At 43.4% G+C, this 23910-nt stretch overlaps 1 protein-coding gene across 3 annotated transcripts; it reads left to right on the forward strand.

Moving 5' to 3' along the window:
- Positions 1-1083: 1083 nt before the first annotated feature.
- LOC139367559 (pleckstrin homology domain-containing family N member 1-like) lies at positions 1084-23324 on the forward strand. Of its 3 annotated transcripts, none has more exons than XM_071105810.1 (16): positions 1084-1289; positions 3633-3723; positions 4378-4539; positions 8018-8098; positions 8964-9054; positions 13206-13342; positions 13976-14122; positions 16147-16227; positions 16571-16646; positions 16773-16918; positions 17145-17363; positions 18830-19066; positions 19687-19860; positions 20241-20459; positions 21195-21255; positions 22271-23324. In XM_071105810.1, the coding sequence occupies exons 1-16, from the start codon at positions 1216-1218 to the stop codon at positions 22456-22458; spliced, it is 2184 nt and encodes a 727-aa protein (XP_070961911.1). In that variant the 5' UTR covers positions 1084-1215; the 3' UTR covers positions 22459-23324. The 3 variants fall into 3 exon arrangements, with proteins under 3 accessions (XP_070961911.1, XP_070961909.1, XP_070961912.1); XM_071105808.1 differs by having other exon boundaries at positions 1118-1289; positions 13973-14122; positions 22271-22578; XM_071105811.1 differs by having other exon boundaries at positions 1118-1289; positions 13973-14122; positions 20244-20459; positions 22271-22578.
- The last annotated feature ends 586 nt before the right edge of the window (positions 23325-23910 follow it).

Genomic DNA, 23910 nt, shown 5'->3' on the forward strand with positions numbered 1-23910 from the left:
ATTTTGTAAAATGTCATGTAATATACTAATTTAAGTTCATTTTGGGTCTAAAGTGATGTTTTCAAAAATATAGTTTTCTCAACACTGATTTTATTAACACGTTTCTTTCCTTTGTTGACCCATGTGGCTCAGTTGGAAGAGCATGGTGCTTGCAACCTCAAGGTTGTGGGTTCGATCGGATGGCACTGTTATGGCACAATTTGCTGAGTAAAGTGTTGGAGGGTATGTTTGGCAGCATGAGTGAAGGAGGCTTTGTTGCGAAATAGGACGGCGATTCTAGATTTAACTTTGGATTGGAAATGCTTAATGTGAGTCTGGAAGAAGAGTTTACCATCTAGCCAGACACCTAGGTATTTATAGTTGTCCACATATTATAACACGGAACCATCAAGAGTACTGATGCTCGTCGGGCGGGCAGGTTGCGGGCAGTGATCGGTTGAAGTGCATGTATTTCGTTTTACTAGTATTTAAGAGCAGTTGGAGGCCACAGAAGGAGTGTTGTATGCCGTTTTTGGGCCTAGCGTCGTCCGGGTTAGGGTTTGATCGGGGTAGGCCGTCATTGTAAATATGAATTTGTTCTTAACTGACTTGCGTGGTTAAATAAAGGTAAAATAAATTAACATTACATACATTTCAGAATGAATTTGTTGTGCTCAAAGTATGTGGGGCCATAATAAACACTCCTTTGGGCCACAGGCAATTTCATGCTCAGACATGCCCCAGTCTGACACCACCATCAACCACCATCACTCAAAGTGACCTGTATCTTCTCATGATGGCCTTCAAACATTGAGAAGAGGCCATTTGGCTGGTGAAAAGTGTGAAATGGCACATTTCGCTGGGCCCCGTCTTTGTTGTGGAATGGCTTTAACAGAGGGATGGATCCCAGGCATGGTGTGAAATCCCTCACCCCACGAACACACACACACACACACACACACACACACACACACACACACACACACACACACACACACACACCCTGTCACAACTCAAAGCCCCTCCCCCTGCACACACACGCTCTCACTCCCTCACACACACCAGTCTGTCTATACAGCACTCAGCCCTGCCCACTTCTCCCTCAGTATCTGCCTGACTTCAGCAAGGAGCACACCACCATACAGTCTGCTTTGGATTACACATTCACCATCACACAGGGAATACAATCCAGGACGTCTACAGAGGAGGTTACAGCCCCAACAACAGTAGAGCAACATGGGGAGCAGCATGTCATGTGTTCCTCAACACAACTTCAGGTTCTCCAGCAAGAGTTTCATACGCAGGAACAGGTAAGGAAGGAATAACAATCCCTCACACTAAACTTTGTCTTTTCACTGTACTTCTGGTGTTTGTTCAAGACGGAGCCTAAATGTCATACGTGTCTGGCTCATTTGTTGTGGTGTGTTGTTTTAGACTGGCTGTTTCAGCTGGTAGGGAATCCTGGTATTTCACAGTGTTGGAGCTGTGTGGTTTAAATGGAGGTTGTGAGGTTAATGGGGTCAGAGTCAGGATCACAAAGGTACATGAGAGCACATGAGCAGTGATACCTTTTTGACTGTGTGAACCATAATTACAACGGTGTTTTAAACTGTATGTGTGTACTGCAGTTACCATTTGCCTCTTAATTTGCATCTAAGCTGATATGTCGGTTGTCAGATAATATGGTTGCTTCCTCTTATCAGGATCTAAGCCCCATTAGAATAGAATAGACTGGTTCGATTTGAATAGGAACACTGCCAGAACATGAAGTGTCAATATCCTGGTCATGAAAGAATTATCTTGTAATGGTTGGACGGCTGCTCAAGAATTGATTAGCGGTGCTGTAAGCTTATGCTACTTTAATGAACTATCAGTATAAATAAATCAAGACTTTCTTATGCTACTTTAATGAACTATCAGTATAAATAAATCAAGACTTTCTTATGCTACTTTAATGAACTATCAGTATAAATAAGTCAAGACCTTCTGACCCTCAGAGAAATGCTTTTTCTTATGGGCGATTCCCCACAGCGGAACACATTTTTGGTATCTCAGATTGTTCTGGCAGTTCTCACATAGAAACTTCATTGGGAGAAGGATGTTTGACATGCTTTTTACATTTGTATCCCAAACCATGATTTACTTTTCATCATGATCAGTGTGTCCATTTTAGATCTACTGTATGTATGCCTCCTGTAAAGACCCTGTGATCTGGGAATCGGACGTGATACAGACAACATCTTGGTGTCATTATACTCCATGCAGTGTGCTCTAAAATATGGAGAATGTCGAGATTCTGAAATACACATTTTCACATTCATATATTTCATATGAACATCTCAAAAACGACCCTTTTTGATGTTGTTCATTTTAAGTCATTGTTTGGAACAATATACTCTACAAGTAAATCAACATTTCAGAGTGAGTGGGCTCTCTCTCTCACACACAATACACAGGTGAATTGATTTTTCAACTTGGAACAATAACATCAGTGTTCTCACTTCCTCTATGTCCTGCTGCCTGTGTGTTAGGGAAACAGGCCAGGTTCAGTTCAGGTATTCCCTACAGAGCCAAGCGAGTGAATGTGAATGCCAATCCAGTGACACAAAGAATGCTAGGTTCGCAGCTACCTGTCTATTATCTGCATTCCTCTTTGAATTTACATTTCTGGACTGCGTCAGATAGTCAGTGTACACAACATATGGTTCTGTTCAGAACTCAAAGAACAAGACCCTGCAAAATGGTGATCTCTTTATTTGATGATTGATGCTTGCCAGTCATGTTAGTCAGTTATCAGATACTGATCCGAAGTTGATTCCCACATAGTGCCAACAATATCTTTGTTGTTATGCTAACTACATTCAGATTGGACTCAGGGAGATTGTAAAAGTTGACTCCCTCTGTTATCAATGCACCGGAAAAGCTTCATTATAAAGATGGGACACTAATGATGACAGATAGGGGTCAGTCGTGACAAAGGAAGACATTGAAGCCTGATTCATCTATTCATGCCCTGCCTATCTCAGACACAAGCCCCGATTGTTCTGCTCATTTAAATTGGTGATATCGAACGGAACTGACAAGGGGGTTCCTGGTCAATTGAGATGACACGGTGAGACACAAACCACGTTTCGACGTCATTAAGCTGTCAAGAAAAAAAAGAGCAAAGGTTGTGTTGGAATGGGAACTTGACCACTTGGAGAAACCAGAGAAAAAAAGCCCAGATTTACAATGTGACACCAAGCAGTTTTTTTTACACCCCACACACTCTTTCAAAACAAAAACCAGACAAGAGAACTCTTCAGAAAGAAACACATTTGTCTTGAACTCATTGTTTTTATCTGCCATTGGGAACCCAACTGGTAGCACAGCCAGCAGATAGGCTACAGGCCTGTATGGTAAACAAGTTCTAACACATGCTTCTCCCCTCCCCTCACTCTCCTCACTCTCCTCCCTCCCCTCACTCTCCTCACTCTCCTCCCCTCACTCTCCTCCCTCCCCTCCCCTCACTCTCCTCCCTCCCCTCACTCTCCTCCCTCCCCTCACTCTCCTCCCTCCCCTCACTCTCCTCCCTCCCCTCCCCTCACTCTCCTCCCCTCCCCTCACTCTCCTCCCTCCCCTCACTCTCCTCCCTCCCTCTCCATCCCGAGCAGCAGCCGCTTGTTCCGTAAAAATTATCCCCAAGAAGGACAGGAGAAGTCCAACAGCATCATCAATATCCTCTGCACTGTCACCCCGAGGAAGGTAAGGACTGCTGAAAATATGCATCTCTCTCTCTACCGTAGACATATTTCATGTCATATTGTCTCATCTCACCATATCAGACAACACACTTACTATGTGTACCTGTATACAGTATATATCTATATAAAATGAGCTACACATCTGTCCCTGTACCTTTGGAACCAGAAAAGTGTTCTCCTACAGGGACAACCAAATAACCCTTTAAGAAAACACATTACCTCTATGTTAGTCTTGTCTTAACAACCAAACGTATTTCACCTTTTACTGCAGTGGGCTAAATCAAGGTCACACAGAGTGATTCTTGGTCGTCTTAAACAAGTCTACTTTGAAACAAAAGTACACACCTCACACACATGGTTAAGGGCTTTTGAATGAGGAGACACCTGTACCATGTCAGATGTAGAGTTAAAATGTATTACATGTTGAGTTTGCATCACAATATGACACTTTATATACATCACAGAAGACTAAAATATAACTAAACTGTTTGACATAGAAAACACTTTATTAATGATGTAAATATAAAAAATCTGAATAACATTCCACCCATGGGGCCAAAGAGGGCGCTTTTGGTCATTGAGACTACAGGAAAGGGCTACGTTATTTTGTTGTGTACAGCGGTCTAATGTTCATTGACGTGATTGTCGGTTGCAGGAAATGACCCATAAAGACCTGCAGACGATCGAGAACGTTAAGTGGGACCCTCCGTTCCCTTATGACCCGGTCCACGGCTGGAAGAAGAGCAGCATCAATGTCAAGAACTACGGCAGAATGGTCCACCATTCTAAAGTCCGTTTCCGCTTTCTCCACTGCCAGGTGAGACACACCTACACCTACACACACACACCTACACACACCTACACACACCTACACACACACCTACACACACCTACGCACACTTACACACACACCTACACTACGCACACCTACACACACCTACACACACACCTACACTACCCACACCTACACACCTACACACACACACACACACACACACACACACACACACACACACACACACACACACACACACACACACACACACACACACACACACACACACACACACACACACACACACACAGACATACACACACAGACATACACAGACATACACACAGACATACACACACAGACATACACAGACATACACACAGACATACACACACAGACATGCACACACAGACATGCACACACAGACATGCACACACAGACATGCACACACAGACATGTACACACAGACATACACACACAGACACACACACACACACACAGACACAGACACACACACACACACACACACACACACACACACACACACACACACACACACACACACACACACACACACACACACACACACATATCACTTTATATACACTGCATGGCCAAAAGTATGTGAACACCTGCTCGTTGAACATTTCAATCCAAAATCATGCATATGAATATAGAGTTGGTCCCGACTTTGCTGCTCTAACAGCCTCCACTCTTCTGGGAAGGCTTTCCACTAGATGTTGGAACATTGCTGCTGGGACTTCCTTCCATTCAACCACAAGAGCATTAGTGAGGTCAGGCACTGATGTTGGGCGATTAGGGCTGGCTCAGAGTAGGCGTTCCAATTCATACCAAATGTGTTCGATGGCGTTGAGGTCAGGGCTCTGTGCAGGCCAGTCAAGTTCTTCCACACCGATCTTGACAAACCATTTCTGTATGGACCTCACTTTATGCACAGGGGCATTGTCATGCTGAAACAGGAAAAAGCCTTCCCCAAACTGTTTCCACAAAGTTGGAAGAACAGAATGGTCTAGAATGTCAATGTATGCAGTAGCATTAATATTACCCTTCACTGGAACTAAGGGAACTAGCCAGAACCATGAAAAACAACCTAGACCATTTTTCCTCCTCATCAAACTTTACAGTTGGCACTATGCATTCGGGCAGGTAGCGTTCTCCTGGCATTTGCCAAACCCGGATTCGTCCGTTGGACTGCCAGATGGTGAAGCGTGATTCATCACTCCAAAGGACACGTTTCCACTGCTCAAGAGTTCAATGGCGGTGATCTTTGCACCAGTCCAGCCGATAATTGGCATTTTGCATGGTGATCTTAGGCTTGTGTGTGGCTGCTCGGCCATGGAAACCCATTTCATGAAGCTCCCGACCAACAGTTATTGTGCTGACGTTTCTTCCAGAGGCATTTTGGAACTCGGTAGTGAGTGGTGCAACCAAGGACAGACTATTTTTACGTGCTACGCGCTTTAGCACTCGGCGGTCCCGCTCCGTCAGCTTGTGTGGCCTACCACTTCGTGCCTGAGCTGTTGTTGCTCCTAGATGTTTCCACATCACAATAACAGTTCTAGCAGCTCTAGCAGGGCAGAAAATTTAACAAACTGACACTTATTGGAAAGATAGCATCCTATGACGGTGCCATGTTGAAAGTCACTGAGCTCTTCAGTAAGGCCATTCTGCTGCCAATGTTTGTCTATGGAGATTGCATGGCGGTGTGCTCAATTGTATACACCTGTCAGCAACGGGTGTAGCTGAAATGGCAAAATTCACTAATTTGAAGGGGTGTCCACATACCTTTGTATATATAGTGTATTTAACTAACTACATTGATGAAACAGAAACAATGATAAAGTACAATAAACATATCTCCACACAGTCACTGTGATAAATGAGGTATTTAAACAAGCCTCAGCCCCATAGTGAAACAGCGTGTTAGTCACCCCGACGGGAGGTGAACCAAACAAACAGGTGGAGGGGACAGGATGTAGCCTATGCTCTGTGGCAGTGTGAAGCGCTTTGCTAACGCTTAGCTAACATTGACGCGGTGACCGGCAGTGATGAATCAAAACAGGGTTCAGCTTAGGGGACCTGTGTTTGAACATGCTGAGGGGAAACACCTCCCTGAGACAAACTCAGGGCTGATCTCAGAACAGGTATATGGAAAAACAGGCGCCCAACCGTGGGAATCTGTCACAGATGCAACCATGCTGTCAAGAAGAGGGAGAGAAAAAAAGGTTGAAAGAGTGGAGTGTTGGATGAGGTCATAGGAGAAAGAACACATTGTTTGGTAACTCAATACAATGTCGAACGTAAAGCCAGGAAGTATTTCTTCACTGTTTTGTTAAAAAAGAGGTGAACCCTAAAACAGTTGAGGGCTAGGCTTGTCAAATGTCAGGAAGTGATTGTAAATCACAAGTGGCTCTTTGGGAAATCCCAAAAGCCCTCATAATAACACAAGTCCTTATAATAACACAAGTCCTCATAATAAAACAAGTCCTCATAATAACAAAAGTCCTTATAATCCCACAAGTCCTCATAATAAAACAAGTCCTCATAATAACACAAGCCCTCATAATAACACAAGTCCTCATAATAAAACAAGTCCTCATAATAAAACAAGTCCTCATAATAACACAAGTCCTCACAATAAAACAAGTCCTCATAATAAAACAAGTCCTCATAATAACACAAGTTCTTATAATCCAAGTCCCAGCACACCACTTCCTATAGGTGTAAAATGAACCAATGTTGACAGCATTATAGGATCATTAAGAATAAGACCAACCCGTTAGAAACATGTTGTCAACAGGATGTTAGGCTCTGGTCAAAAGTAGTGTAATTTGGGGGCCTCTGGGTTTGCGCCCAGGCTCTGTCATAACCGGCAGCGACCAGGAGGTCCGTGGGGCGACGCACAGGGATATCTAGGGATATCCTTGTATCATCGCGCACCAGCGACTCCTGTGGCGGGCCGGGCGCAGTGCACGCTAACCAAGGTTGCCAGGTGCACGGTGTTTCCTCCGACACATTGGTGCGGGCTGGCTTCCGGGTTGGATGCGCACTGTGTTAAGAAGCAGTGCGGCTTGGTTGGGTTGTGTATCGGAGGACGCATGACTTAAAACCTTTGTCTCTCCCGAGCCTGTACGGGAGTTGTAGCGATGAGACAAGGTGGTAGCTACTAACAATTGGATACCATGAAATTGGGGAGAAAAAGGGGTCAAATTCAACAAGAAAAACAACAAACAATTTTTTTTTGTAATTTATAAGGAATGGGGTGCCGTTTAGGACACATAAATTGCACTGGTTTAAGAAAAAAATGTGCAGAGGTCTGGGTAGAAACAAAGACTATGTTGCCCCTCAGGACCACCGCAATGGACATATAGTCATGACGTGATATTCCAGTTGGTGTTATTAGACATTCTGGGATTCTGGTGTTCTGGTGTTATACTGTTCTCGCTTCAAGTTCCAGATTGGTTTGACGATATCGGCTATGATCTCTCTCTCTCTCCAGGATGTGCATGACTGCTACCTGGACCTTTTCCAGACACACCTTCATTTCGTCTCCAACAACACCACTGGACTCACCTACCAGGTGAGGCTTTCTAACCAACTGTTTTTCAAAGTGATGATCGCAAATCACTGAAATGGTGAGGAAATGTTTACTATGACTCAGTAGTTTCAGTGCAGCGAGTGCAAGTCCCGCTGTATAAGAGCATCCGCTAAATGACATGCCTCTAGACATACGTTCCTTGCCAACGGCTTGTGTGTTGGTAAACATAGTGTGTATGATTCTGTCTCCTAAACCTGTCTCGCAAAGTATGAGCAGTCATGAATCACTGTGGTACAGTGTCTATGTTTTGTTAGCTCTAGACTCGCACCAGACTCAGTGACAGGATGGGAAGCTGCTGGATATTGGATATTAGTCATTGAGTAAATGATGACAAATATAAGGCCTGATACAATCATAAATGTACCTGACTAGCTTTAGTTTCAAGCCAAACTAATAGTGATATTTGCGGAAATTAGAAATGTAATTAGATTGAAATCTTTTACAAAAGGAAAACACAAGACCGGACTACGATATCGTGACTATTGGATGAAAACCGTGTATCTCCAAAACTGAAACAAATTATGATCATAAAATCACCAAACTTCAGAAGCTATTTTGAAAACATTTTCTCGGTCCTAGAGTCATATAATGTTCAGAGTACATAAAGGGGAGTGACTGATTTCAATTCATATAGGTTTGAAAATGTTATTGTTCCTTAAGTTTACAGAGAATGGGAAAAAATATAAAATTTGGCAAAGAAAATTAAGTTATGATGTACAGTACGCTTGAAACACAGTGTACCCCATCCTTTCTATATAGTATATTTCTATGGTCCCGACAATGATACTGTATGATGAAATGGAATGATTGAACCACTAAGATTTGACTTGTGTTTTGTGCTGTGCAGGGGACTCTTCCTCTGAAAGAGCTCACCATCTGCAACCTGCAGCAAAACGGTAACTACAGCCAACCCCAGGAATTTGCATTACAGATCAACGGTGAGTTGACCTTTAACTTGAAAGTAAAAAACGATGAACTTCATGTGCTAGTGGTATCCAGAACTGAGACAGTATGGAGCGCTGAGATGTTGGAATCGTCTGTTTTATCTTTTCTATTGACTATAGACAATCAGTCTGTGTTGAGTTTCCATTGGATCGTCTTGTAGGCTGTTTATAGTTGTTTAGGATTCACAGGCAAGCTTCAAGCTACTCTGTAACTCAGTGGTGTGCTAGGCAAGGTTTTATTCTCAACAATTGAGACAAAAATATAGGAATGTTGGTTCACATTTGCATAAAAACACCAATATTGTAGTGTCTAAATGCCTGTTTACTTTCAACCAGTCTCAAAGTTACATGAGATGTGTGCACGTGACTCGACTGTCACGGAAATCTTGTATGGCTGTCAATGGATGACGTGTGCAAAAACATGACGTAAAGCACACGGTGCTCAAGTAGTTTCTCTCTCAGCAAAGACAGACAGAGCCCACATTCACTTTCACGATCCCAAGCCGAACATCACATGCTATTTTCAACTGAGGGGCGTTTCCTATGTTCCGACGTTCCGGTGATTCAAAAGTGCCATGACCCCTTTCACCTCCCCTCAACCACCAAAACTAACTAGAGTTGCCCCTCTCTGCTCTCGGTCAGGGGGCCAAGCCTCTCTTGAAAGCCCCACTTGGTATACGACAGGTGCCCCTGAACTCTCTCAGCTGTCGAGGCAGAAACGCCAGGGCCCGCTCTCAGCCCCGTGAAGACATATAATCTATAACACATTCCAGGGGCACCCTAATTAACGCCTACTAGTTTGGCCTCTTAGGATCTGGGCCTGTATCCACAAACATATCAAAGTAGGAGTGCTGATCTAGGATCTGTCCATGTAATCTTATTAATTATTATCTTAAAGGCAAAACTGATCCTAGATCAGCACTCCTTCTCTGAGAGGCTTTGCCCTGATCTCCAAATGTTCAAGGACTTCATTATCAACTTCACTGTGTCTTTGATAATGATGACCAAAAAGAGTTGTAAGCTTAATTTGAGCATGGTTGCCATATCGGATGTGCCTTAGTCAGCTCCTCTATTGTAGTTTCTATGGTATGACAATGAAGGTCAACAGAGTTGGCTAAAGCACAGACATACCTGGCAACTGGGCTAGAGTTGTTATGGTTTGGGATTGAAATGTGTTCGATAATAATCGTTGTTTCTCTGAATTCAACATGACACTAATATGATACTTTTTGTAGACACATGAAGTCAGCTCAAGTCATGGAGAATTATCTCTTTATTTGTATTTCTTTATAATTCCCTAAATGTTTTCTTTGTTATGCATGGCCAAAACATACTTCACATTCAGATATACTTCTTGGAACAAACTGATTTAATAAAATATTGTGTTTCAGATGTTTTCCCTGTTCTGAGAGAGCCTTTATTTACCTAGAGGGAGGCTGCAGTGCACTTGACTGGAAACACATGTAGAGTTAGCATGACGAAACTCTGAGTCAAGTGAGAGATTGTGCTCAGCAGCGATATCTCGGAATGAAAATCTTTCACATCTTTCTCATTGCTACACTGATGAATCAGCTTTCCTGTAAGCCGTAACAACAGGAGTTGACTTAGCATGATGGATAGGTGCACGTACACTCCCGAATACTGCCCTAGAAAGTCCCGGGAAGTTCCTACAAAGGTTTAGTTAGGGTCAGGTCGCAACAGTCATATCTTGAGTAAGTCTGTGTATTCATCATATTTTTGTATTCTGATACAGATACATTTGAAATGAGAGGGGGGGGGTGAGACATATGAGTGGGCAACACAGCCAGGAATGTGTGGCGACGGGAAGGAAGTGGGAGCTGGACACAATGGGCTCAGAAGTCCGGAGTCGACAGCGCTACCCGTAGTCCGGACTCTCGCACTCCTATGAGTCAGTTAATAACACTTAATGACATCAGCCACGGGTCAGAACAATAGGGCTAGGCCCCAGAAATAACCTGTCATACCCTCGGTCAGGCTTTCTCCATCCTCGCTTGACCTGTGAAAAAATGCCTCAATCGAGGGAGTGTCATGATCAAGGGCAAAAATGAAAGCTGGAATGAATAGAAAGAAAATCTACAAATAAGACCAGCAAGGCTGCCGATAAGGGAACAGTCAGCTGGCAAGGCAAGCGTTCCTGACGATCAAGGCCAGCCCTAACCTTTTGGGGGCCCAAGGCAAGCGTTCCTGACAATCAAGGCCAGCCCTAACCTTTTGGGGGCCCAAGGCAAGCGTTCCTGACGATCAAGGCCAGCCCTAACCTTTTGGGGGCCCAAGGCAAGCGTTCCTGACAATCAAGGCCAGCCCTAACCTTTTGGGGGCCCAAGGCAAGCGTTCCTGACGATCAAGGCCAGCCCTAACCTTTTGGGGGCCCAAGGCAAGATTTGGTGGAAGGGGGAAACACTTTTTAGTGGCTTCCTCTTGACGTCTGAGAGAAATTTTTTCAGTTTTAAAGTAAATATCCAGCAGTTCTACACTTTTTGCCATGGGGCAGAGAGAACATTTAGCACTTTTATAACACATTTCCTGCAATTATTCCCATTTTGCCATAGGGTGGAGAGAAATCTGTGCAGTTTTAAATATTTTTTCAGTTTTGATATTCTAAAGATTGTGCCATGATTTATGCCATGTTAATGATATTGAGTGATTGTCAGTAACTGTCATAATGAGAAAAACAGCTAATGCACAAACACATTTTGAACTTGCACTTTGTGTATTCTACTATTCCAACTCTCCAAAGTAAGTTGAGAGCAGTTCCTAAGCAATCGCTTATGTCACTTATGCCTGGGGCCTGCCCTGCTAACAATGATGAAGGCGTGGGAATGGAATGAAAGAGGCTATCTCGCCTGTTATCTTTGGTATGTGTAGGGCTGATAAAGGGAGATTCCAGCTCTATTAACATCAGGTTCTGTAGGCTACATTCCTCTTGGGAAGTAAGGCAGTCCGGAGGAAGGTGGGCTTACTTCTCCACTAGGTGAGCTGTTAGGAGGCTAAAGAGAGCAGGGGCCATATGTGTCAAGCATCTCAAAGTAGAAGTGGTGATTTAGGACCAGTTTTACCTTTTAGATCATAATGAATAAGATCACATGGACATGGGGGACCTGATCCTAGATCAGCAGTCGTGCTCTGAGATGCTTTATGAATACTGGCGCAGGTCACACACGTTCTCCTGTAATGGTTTACATGTATAGTGCATTCGGAGAGTATTCAGACCCCTTGACATTTCCCACATTTTGTTACGTTACAGCCTTATTCTAATATTAATTCAATAATTTTTCCCTCATCAATGTACACACATACCCCATAACGACAAAGTGAAAATCGTTTTTTAGAAATGTTGGCAAATGAAACAGAAGTACCTTATTTATATAAGTATTCAGACCCTTTGCTATGAGACTTGAAATTTATCTCCGCTGCATCCTGTTTCCATTGATCATCCTTGAGATGTTTCTACAACTTGATGGGAGTCAACCTGTGATAAATTCAATTGATTGGACATGATTTGGAAAGGCACACATCTGTCTATATAAGGTCCCACAGTTGACAGTGCAAGTCAGAGCAAAAGCCAAGCCATGAGGTCGAAGGAATTGGGGAAGGGTACCAAAAGATTTCTGCAGCATTGAAGGTCCCGAAGAACACAGTGGCCTCCATCGTTCTGTGATATCGCCGTTAAATTATTTTTTATAAATTTGCAAACAATTCTGAAAACCATTGATTTGCTTTACATTATGGGGTATTGTGTGTAAATTTATGAGAAAAAAAAATAACAATTTCATTCATTTTAGAATAAGGCTGTAACGTAACAAAATGTGGAAAAAGTCAAGGGGTCTGAATACTTTCCGAATGCACTGTAAGTCAGTGGTTTCACACGTAACCGAACCTGTTTTGACGCTACAGTGGATATTTTGTGGAAGTTTGACAGAATGTGTAATTAACATGACAGGGAGCTCTACTTATTTATATATATATATTTTTTTACATAGTTTCTTTCTGAAATAGCGGGAAACCCAAAAGCATGATTTACCGGCGACAACAAGCTGCCATTGGCATTAACGTAGAGCTTTCTGTCTGTAAATCAATAGGGTAGTGCTTGACACCTCTGACCCCATGATCTTTGACCCCTGCAGGTGTCAGCCTGAACCCCATCATTGTCTACTGTTCCAACCAGGAGGAGATGGACCTGTGGTTTGGCCTGCTCAAAGAACACATCGAGATCAACGGGGGCACCCCCATTGCACCTCTCGAGACCTACACCAGGGTTAAGGTAATCAAATAATACTGTTTCATTTGTATGGCAGGTCAGATGGAATTGAAGGAAAGAAAACCAGTTGAGTAGGCCAACGTAGGAGCTACACCCTGGGATGATCCTGATGTTAAAAAGTTGTCCATGAGCAGGATGTGTTGAGTCATGGCTGTCTCTCCTTGAGGGCATCAGGATTCCAGGGAGCGGTCATGACTGTGACCGCACCACGACCACATCACTAGACTCACATCTGCACTGGGTCATAGTATGGCTACACCCACATGTGTGGAAAAGGCTGATCACATACATTAAATAGGTGATGAAATACAAGTATCAGGGCACAGTTCAGCAATGCAATGTTCTGAGAATGACAACAAAAGCAAAAAATAATGAATGCCGTGTTGCTTCTGTACCACCTGCAATAGTAACAGTTGGTGTAGGAACAATTTGTTTCATTATACAGTTGTATACGATATTATTTATGTATGACTGTGCCACTATTAAATGAGGAAAAGCCCCAAAGTTATGGCAATAATAGCTCATACGATGGAGAAGTTCTGCTATGTGTTTAATGTTTATCCTTCATAACTGGTGTGGTAAAGTTGATTATTTCCATGCCTCGCTAATGTAAACATGTCTACCTGTTTCTAGCAGAAAGTAGAGGAGAGCACGGAGGGGAGAGAGGAGCTGAGGAACTCTATCAGTAAAGAGCCCATCTATGAGTGGGAGGGTTCTCAGCGTGAGAGTCTGGGGCCCATCACCTATGTGACCAAAGTCCACCTTCAGCACCTCCCATGCCAGGTACAACACCCACCTCACTGAAATGCTATAACCTGTCATGTTACTGAAACATTATAACCAGTCACTGAAATGTTATAACCTGTCATGTTACTGAAACATTATAACTAGTCACTGAAATGTTATAACCTGCCACTGAAACATTATAGCCACTAAAACATGACGTGTCAGTAAAAAATGATAACATTTGGCCATCTTCTCTGGAAGTTTGACATGAGTATCGAAATATCACCAAAACAAAGAACCCTGAATGCGCACAATACACTTGCTCATAAACAAAGAAAGCATATTAAGATAGATGAATAAGATAGTGTGTTCATGGTCTTGACTGTTGCTAAGTCGTTTTGTGAAACTAGACGATTTGTCCAGTAGAATTGTCCAGTAGACAGTTATGACTCCAACCCATTATCAGACTGACAGCAGGGATCTGAGAATGAGTAAAAATAACATAATCAATCAATAGCTTTTACCGCAGAGCTCACTGTCTCACACACACAGTATTATATAACTAACATTGTGGGGACACACAATTCAGTCCCATTCAAAATCCTATTTTCCCAAACCCTTACCCTGAAAACCTAACCCTAACCCTAGCTCCTAAGCCTAAACCTAATTCTAACACAAATTCTAACTTTACCCCTAAACCCCCTAAAAATAGCATTTGACCTTGTAACGAAAAAAAACCCTAAACTAAATGTTTTGTTTGTTTACTATTCTTTTGGAGACTTCTGGTCTCCACAAGTATAATTAAACACACACACACACACACACACACACACACACACACACACACACACACACACACACACACACACACACACACACACACAAGGAGTGGGCGGTGTTGCTGTGACTCTATACCTTGTGGAAGGGTATGGGCATTATAGGAGTCTACTACAATTACTGAGACTCCTACAAAACATGTTACTCTGCTAGCCAAACAGGACAGCAACCAAAGAAGTACATGCTGCCCATTGCTGACTAGGCTTAATCCTATCAAAAAACATGACTCATGTAGCCCGAGGGTAAATCTGCAAATGAATGTTTGGTGGGAAATAGCGGTTGGCTAGTTGAAGGCTCGTAAACTGGGTGTGTGAAAGGCAGTTGCTTGGCTCAAGCAACAACTTGACTCACCTCACAGCTGTAACGTCTCACCTCACAGCTGTCTGTCAGCCACGCACACATGCAAGCACACGCACTCACACACGGTCGGGGAGATAACAGCCCACTTGCATTTAGCTACTGTTTCATTGTAAGGGCCTTTAATATTTGACACAGAAAGCCCAGTAGAACTGTGTAACAGCAACACTGCATCTGACGTGAACACACATTAGCTCTAAGACATGACACTTCATCTTACACTGAACACAAGATACAATCTAAATCAAATCAAATCAAGGTTTATTTACACAGCACATTTCAGACATGGAATGCAAAGCAATGTGCTTCACAGGAAAAAACGAATAATAAACGATTAACATAAAAACTGAAATATTTACTACACAACAAACATAAGAGGATAAAAAACTGAAGAATAGCATAAACTGAATTACTAAAAAGCACCCTAAGGAAAAGCAAAGCTAAAAAGTTGTGTTGTAAGATCTCTTTTAAGTATGTCCACAGTTTCGGCCCCCTCAGGTTCTTTGGCAGGCTATTCCAGAGGCTGGGGGCATAATAACTTTAAGTTTTGGGATAGTTAAAAGGCCAGTGGACCTGAGGGACCTACTGGGCACATAACTTAAAAGCATGCCTCATGTATTGGGGTGCACAATTGTGTGCTTTCTGTCTGGTCTTGTTCAGTACCCATGCTGCAGCATTCTGTATGTTTTGCAGTTGACCAATGGCTTTCGTGGGTAGACCAGACAGGAGAGCATTACAGTAGTCAAGCCTGCTTGTAATGAAAGCATGGATGAGTCTCTCTGTATCAACCTGAGAGACAAACATCCGCACCATGGCTGAACACACTGAACATTGAATTAGCTATTGAATGCAGTGAGAGTTGATTGTTGCTATTGTGTCCACTATAGGAGCATAGTGACAGACTACTGGTGATGTACCCCACCACTCTGATCATCCTATCAGAAGAGTGCCACGGCCTGTTCTACAAGGTAATTTTAAAACGTCCCGCTGAACCATGGATAGACTCTTAGCTAGCCTGGTCCCAGATCTGTTTGTGGCATCATGTCAAATCCTTGTCATGACAAGGAGTTGGCATGAAATCATAAACAGACTGGTACTCAGGCTTACTCTTAGCTGCAGTATAGATATTTAGCATACAGTAGATGTACTGCTCTGACCCTAGTCTCACCTCTAGCTCGTATGAGTGACTCATAGCCTATGACAGCTTGATTACACTCAAGGACATACTTTGTCATGTTTGCAATTGTCTCCCTCTGACCTGTCTGTGTGTCAGAAGTGTGTGTAACAGTGTGTGTGTGTGTGTGATCACAGGGGAAACTTCCACTCAACATGATCACTGTGACCACACCCTGCCAGGACGTCAAGCCCAACACCTTCATGATCGAAGGTAACTTGACCGCTGAGCTACACTAATTTTTAAATCTAAATTGCAAATTAAGTTCACTTAAGTGCAAATTGCCTCATGCACACTCCAATGAGTGACTGAATCCATGAACTGGCTCTGCTTTCCCAGGCAAGCTGATAAACCCTATCGTGGTGTCCTGTCTTGATAAGAGGGAGTTCTGCGACTGGATCCAGTGCTTCAAAGCCTCTGATGTCCCCGTGCTCAGTCCCCCGCCCCCCGTTTATGACATCATCTACACCCCCACGCCGAGAGAGGTGAGACAGCATTATATTGGAGGCTATTGCCATATCAAGGCTATGAATATTGCATTAATGTACCCATTCTAAGTTACCTTGTTTTGGTTTGGTGCAAGCACGTTGTCTTATTTATGATCCATTAATGTGCAACTCAAACTATATTCCACCTCAATTGGAACTGTGTTCGACTGTCCGTTTGGTTGGTTTCATTTGTTAACACGTCGTGCTGTATTGTTCTAACTAGGCTCCAGAGTTTGACAGGTGGAGTGTGAACAGCCAGAGCCAGGGTCGGAACAGCCAGGGTCGGAACAGCCAGGGTCGGAACAGCCATGGTCGGAGTGAGTCTCTGAGGCTGGGCCAGTCCCACAGTGGACGGGGTTCAGGGTCTGGAACCCACCACCTCCAGTTCCCCCCCAGACACGAGGACAACCCTCTGTCCCCAGGGTACACAGAACCCCTGTGTGTAAGTGTGCATTTAAACACTTTCTACCAGACCTGGATCAAATACATAGGTCAAATACATTCAGATACTCAAGCTGCGATTGGTTTAGGTTGTCCAGGGCCTGGTTTCCTGATAGCGATGGAACTTACGAGTGTTTTAACGATGCATTGTTCCTATAACGGCCAGAATTGTCATGTGCTTCCCAGAACACCACGTAAAGAGAGCGTTCACAAGTGCATCATTGGAACATGTGTCAATACTGAAAGGATAAAAAAAAAAGGCAAGCGCTGATCTTGGATCAGCTTTCTCCATTCAAATCTTACCTTGACATTCGATTTATTCCACAATCCTGACGACGGATCAGCTCCTAGAGAGATATTAGGCAACAATTACAGACAACAGCCCACAATTAGCAAAATAAGACTATTAAATTAACATGAAATTGCAAACTCCAAGCTCAATGAAGTACACCTCAAAAACAGTGTTCGAAAGTACTTGACCGAGGTCTGCTTTCTACTAAGAAACTAGAGTGAATTTGAGTGTGTACTACTGGTATGCCCATGTAAAGTTAATGTATGTACTTTTACACCACCGCATGTGGTGTTGTAAGGCTCTGCTCTGTGGTGGGGGTATTTACGTAGCTGGTATAAAGCATGTATCTGATGTCCACAGGACTCTATCATGAAAGAGCTTGTTTGTTTTGGTGGAGTTGGGCAGAGCAGTAGGAGCACTTTTCGTTTCCAAAGGTTAATTATTAACCAAGGTCTAGACCGTGCCTCTCCTGTTACAACCCAAGCCAACGCTGAAGTCCTGAAGCCTCCCGAAAATGAGATCAAAACATATTTGTTTTTTCCCTCCGATATAACACCATAAAGACACATTTGACCATAAGAAATGAGGGGCACTTACTCGCTGCCTTAGCAACAACAGGTTACCTGAGAACAGAGAGACCTCAAGAATCAACAGATTTAGGGAGTCCGATCAAGGTCTTGTACGCTATCAAGACCTTGATCGGACTCCCTAAATAACGAAGGACACTGCAGACTGGTCGCTCATCCAATTAGCTTATAGAGGGAAAAGCTCTCTGCCCAGAAAACATGTTGTTCTTGGTGTGTGTAGCCTACTTTTAGCTACTGAACTGCACCTCCCCGGTACAAATTAAGATGATTTGAAATCTTCAACTTTCCTTGCTTACACTTTGGCAGCGAATAACATCAGCTAGACTTTGGGTGCTATTCAAGCAAAGCAGGAATACAACTTTACTTTTTAGGGCGGGTATAGGAACAATAGCATCATAACAGGTTCGCCAGATTACAGATTTGTTTGAACTCTTTGGGCCAATTTCCCGGATCCAAATTAAGCCCTGAACGAGACTTAGTCTGAGTCCGGGTCCGGCACATCCCTTTTGTGTTAATTCGTATCACCCCTGTTAGTTTTGATGTTACTGACCATCTTGACCTTTGCCCTCTGTCTGTGTGTCCTTACAGTACAGTTCCAGTCGGCCCACGTCCACTGAGATGGCTCGACTGGGAAGCCGCAGCAACAGCGTGTCATCCCACACCAGGCCCGAGCGCGACCTCCGACCTTTGTCGCAGCGCTACTCCTCCCCGCAGCGCTGCTCCTACCTCACCCCTGAGGGGCCGGTGTACAACATGCCCTACTCAGGCCTGCACTGTGACCGCGCCAGCACCCAACAGTATCTGGAGAAGGCCCCTCTCGTCAAGGTACTCGCTAACTTGATTATGCTTTGCTGTTCATCATGTGTGCAAGAACCGAAACAGTCTACCACAAAACAACAGGGCTGTCAGTTAAAGGAGTAGAAGGATAGTTGCCAGCGGTGTAAAACGATATGTTACAGTACCTATCCAGCTTAATTCAGTAGATATGTCTTAGGGAAGATATTACCCTATAAATGCTGGACAGGAAACAACTTTCCGTAACCTTCGGCTGTCATTGGGTTCCTAAACTAAATCAGACAGCACTCAGGGAGAGCAGCCTATTTTACGCCGCCCCTCTAAAGTCACTAAAGACAGATAAGTGTAGCAGGCTAGCGGCATACACTCCAGGAGTCACATAATGCACACAAACTCGGACAGTTGTCACGCTAGCAGACTACACCCTCCAACCCCTCTGTAGATCATGTCTGAGATTAGCCCCGTCTCTCCGCTTGGTAACCCTACCCTAAATCCCAGCACTAAGTGTGGCTTAAATGATTAGCGTCTGCTAGTCCCCGAGCGTGAGAGCGCTAGAAAAGAGAATGTCCATTCATGTCCTGTGCTGAGAGCAAAGACTGTGAGCGACGGAATAATAATGATAACCGCGCTGGAAATCCCTGTGTGATCAGTCCAACAGCTGGAGCACTCCACAGACGTCCCTGAAGTACGCGTCGCTTTCTGCCCCCCAACGGCACTCGGACATGTGCGCCCCCCGGCAGCCCCTGTCGCCCCTGTATGACGAGCCCTGCACCCCCGACATCTATGCCCAGGAGGAGGAGAGCCGGCTCAGGCAGCAGCCAGCGGTAAGTGGGTCATGATACTGGATTCAAGCGTCTCAGTTTACACCACAAGCATACCCGGGAATTTCAGTTGTGTGTCTGGACTCTAGTCTCAGCATTGACACATTGGCAGGTTTGAGGTCCATTTCTTTTCAGTGGCTTTATATGCATGACTGTCATTGGACAGATACTTCATCCAATTAATAAGTGCTCGTAGTGTAAGTTGGGACATTTCATTTCAAAACATTTTCCATGTTCAATTCAATTCCTTTCAATCAATCAAATCTATGTGACCCTTTTAACATTTCTCACAAAAGTACTTTACTACTATAATTCTACCTCTATTGCTACTACCAATTTGACCTTATGGCTTTCTAATGTTCTTTTTCTCTGACCCTCAACAGCAGTGTGTGAGAGGACCACCACAGCAGCAGCAGGACCCTCATCTCCTACCCTCCTCCTTCCAGCTGCGCACCCCTCCCCTGGGCAAGCGCTGCCGGAGGAGTCTCGTACTCATCCAGGGCCAGGGGCTGGAGATGGAGGGCCCTCAGGGGCCAGACCAGAGAGCTAAGGCCGTCTCCAGACTGAGGCTGCTGCCTGCACCCAAAGCAGTGCAAGAGGAGGTGAGAAACTGAAACTCAATGACTCACAATCACAAAGTGTTACTGCTGGTCCTAGATCCCTCCTACTCTGAGACACTTTATATATACCGGCCAATGCAACTTAAAGTGTGGAGTTGTAAATGCAATATTTATTTGACCTTGTATGTATGGTAAGCATGTGGCTGGGATTCAATCCATACTGTATTGGAACATTGTAGCGCTTGACATTCAAAGGTAATTTCTAATGAGAGCTTGGGACTATAAGGTTCTATCTTAGTTTTTGTCAAAATTATAGTTATTGACATAGCCTTGTTCTGTTCAATGTTCTCTACCTACAGTATGTAGTGCTCTAAATATCCCAATTCATGTTGTTAAATAAAAATAATGCAAGATAAAAAATGCTGACACCATTCAAACCAATGAGGGTTCGGAACTTTAAAGCCAATTATCTCAGGATCATCTTTGTGCAGATATAACCTTGTATTCCCAAGCTCTCGAATTAAGCCGACATCCACAGCCCTTACCTTGAATGCGATCTCCACAAACACAGGAACATTGCCTTTAAAAGGCACACTGTCGACAGCGCTGTAAGGTTTAAATTCCGGCCATAGTTAATGCATTATGGATCAATCATATTTATTTTTGAATACTGTGGGTATAATCTCCATTTGTTGTACTCTATAATAATCCCCCCTAAAGTACTATTTGTTGTTCTTGAAAAATTCAAAGCAACTTTGTGTCCTCATCTTTTGACAGAGGGTCTTCCCCGTGATGCCTGCTATGAACACCACCCAGATGCTATATGGTTTCTCACCAGGTAAGAATGTCAAGCGTGCTCATGTAAACTTGTACACTGCACTCACAATGGAACAACATTCTTCACCTTGTACTGTTAGGACCAGAAAATAATACTATGTTATGCTATGTTTTAAAACTGAAACAGCAAGTAAGTTGGTTACCTTTAGCTTACTATGTATTTAGCATTTCTTTCTGACAAGAAAAAGGAATGCTCACCATTTCAAACCTCTCTATGATATTGTCACATCGTCAATCACACACTTAAATCCCACTAAAATCAGCCTTAGTTGGTAACAATTTGCTTCAAAATCCTCAATGACACAGAAGCCTATTCATAGGGGGACTGTATTTTTACCACTTCCAAGAAAAACAGGGCATATTTACACATACAGTATAGGCCAGTATAGTACAGAACGGTAGACTATTGGACTGGGCGTGTTTGTCACTGTCAGCATGCAGTCAGACAGGCTATCTCTGCAGAGAGAAAAGTGCAGGAAATGCACAGGTGTGCCAATGAAATGGAGCTTAGGCCAGCTTTAAATGCCATGTGTGCAGGTGTCTCATGGGGGGGGGGATCCAGTGTAAGAGAACACTGTTCCAGACAGGGTTACTACCAACTGTGATTGACAGCACACAACTGGGCAAGGGCTGCTCTCTCTAGCTCATATCTATGGGCCCTTTTATCTAATATAAAAACAGGATGCGTTTTAAGAGGTTATCTCCAAATATAACCCACAATGTAATTGGATATTAGGACATTCCCGGTGATCATTTCAAGCTCTGTGTCTTTGCACAATTCCCAGGAGAAAACAGAGGACAAACGTGGGTGATGTTGTTAAGGCATGCCACAGTACTGGTTTTTCAGCACAGTACGATTGTATGTTAAGCCGAAGAAGGCAGTTCACACCATGAGAGAGTTATATACATTGGACCTGGTCCCAAAACTGTTTCCCAATCTGGGCGAGGCCTTCTATTCTTCTTCTTCTACTGCTATCAAACTAAAAGCCTGGGAATCGTTTCTCTTGCCCCCACAGATCACAACTCGTACCTTGAACCATCTGAGCCAGATGACCAGCAAATGGACTATGATAACATTTGGGAGTACGACTGCAATACTGGGATGATTCAGCCCATGTCTGGAATTTCACCACACCGGACGGGATTAGACTTCGGGGCCAGAGGCCTGGGTGCCATGGCTACCAACCAGCAAAGATGGTTATAAAACCAAACAATGGACTGGCGCTAGTCTGGACGTGTGCAAACAACAGATCCCCATCAGAGAGCCATAAAAAAAACACTGTGGAAGCTCACTACTGCATATCATGCTTGTGTCCTAAATGGCACCCTATTCCCTATTTAGTGCACTGGGCTCTGTTTAAAAGTCATGCTCTGTATTGGGAATAGGGTGCCATCTGAGACTCACACCATATCATCCACAAACCTCATGAACAATGTATTTGTTAGATATTCAGTTGTCAGAAGAATGCTTTATGTGGGTGTGATAAGAGTACGGTATTTGTATTTAAGCTGCACTACTGTACTGTATGTTAACGCAGATAAACATGATTCAGCAAAATCACTTTCCCACACAACAGTATGAAAAGGTAGGAAACAGCCTGATATTGTAGCATTAATGAAAGTGCAAAATGTACATAGTTTTTAACCCGGTACGCTTGAAATTGTATTTTTCCCTTACTGTGTGTAGGCTACTGTGCACTGCATTGGGCTTCATATTTTACATTTTGTGTGTTTTTGTACTATTTATGAACATTTTCTTGAAAACCGTCCTGTTTCCATGCTTTTTTATTGTGTTAACTTTTTGATTCGTATATTATATAATTATTATATTCTATCCTCAGACGACTTGTCTTTGGTTGTAAGCTGTAAAAAGCATTCCACAAAGCTAAAAATAGCAACATCTGCATTATTTATTCAATGTTCTGAAATCACAAAGCAAACTTTGAGGGCTTAAAAGGACTTTCTGCATTGTGCTGCTACCTCTGCCAAATGTTGCTCATCTTTGTGTGGCTTGTTTCTTCTACTTTGTTTGAGGTGTTATTTTTTATTTACAATAAAAAGTACATTACATTTCTCTTATTCTTGCCAAATGCTTTGAATATCAACTTGGACTGATAATATTTTATTTATACTTTTGTTATTTTTAGTGATGTTTAGTAGTAAGTAAACTGAACAAAAATATAAACGCAACATGCAACAATTTTACAGAGTTACAGATCATATAAGGAAATCAGTCAATTTAAATAAATTCATTAGGCCCTAATCTATTTATTTTACATGACTGGGCAGGGGCGCAGCCATGGGTGGGCCTGGGAGAGCATAAGCCCACCCACTGGGGAGCCAGGCCCAGCCAATCGGAATTAGTTTTTGCCCACAAAAGGGCTTTATTACAGACAGAAATATTCCTCAGTTTCACCAGCTGGCCCGGTGGCTGGTCTCAGACAATCCCGCAGGTAAAGAAGCCAGATGTGAAGGTCCTGGGCTGGCGTGGTTACACGTGGTCTGCGGTTGTGAGGCTAGTTGGACGTGCTGCCAAACTCTAAAACAATGCTGGAGGTGGCTTATGGTAGAGAAATGAACATCTGGCAACTGTTATGGTGGAGAGTCATTCAGTCAGCATGCCATTTGCACACTCCCTCAAAACATCAGACATCTG

Source organism: Oncorhynchus clarkii, chromosome 16, assembly GCF_045791955.1.
Source record: "Oncorhynchus clarkii lewisi isolate Uvic-CL-2024 chromosome 16, UVic_Ocla_1.0, whole genome shotgun sequence".
NCBI lineage: Eukaryota > Metazoa > Chordata > Actinopteri > Salmoniformes > Salmonidae > Oncorhynchus > Oncorhynchus clarkii.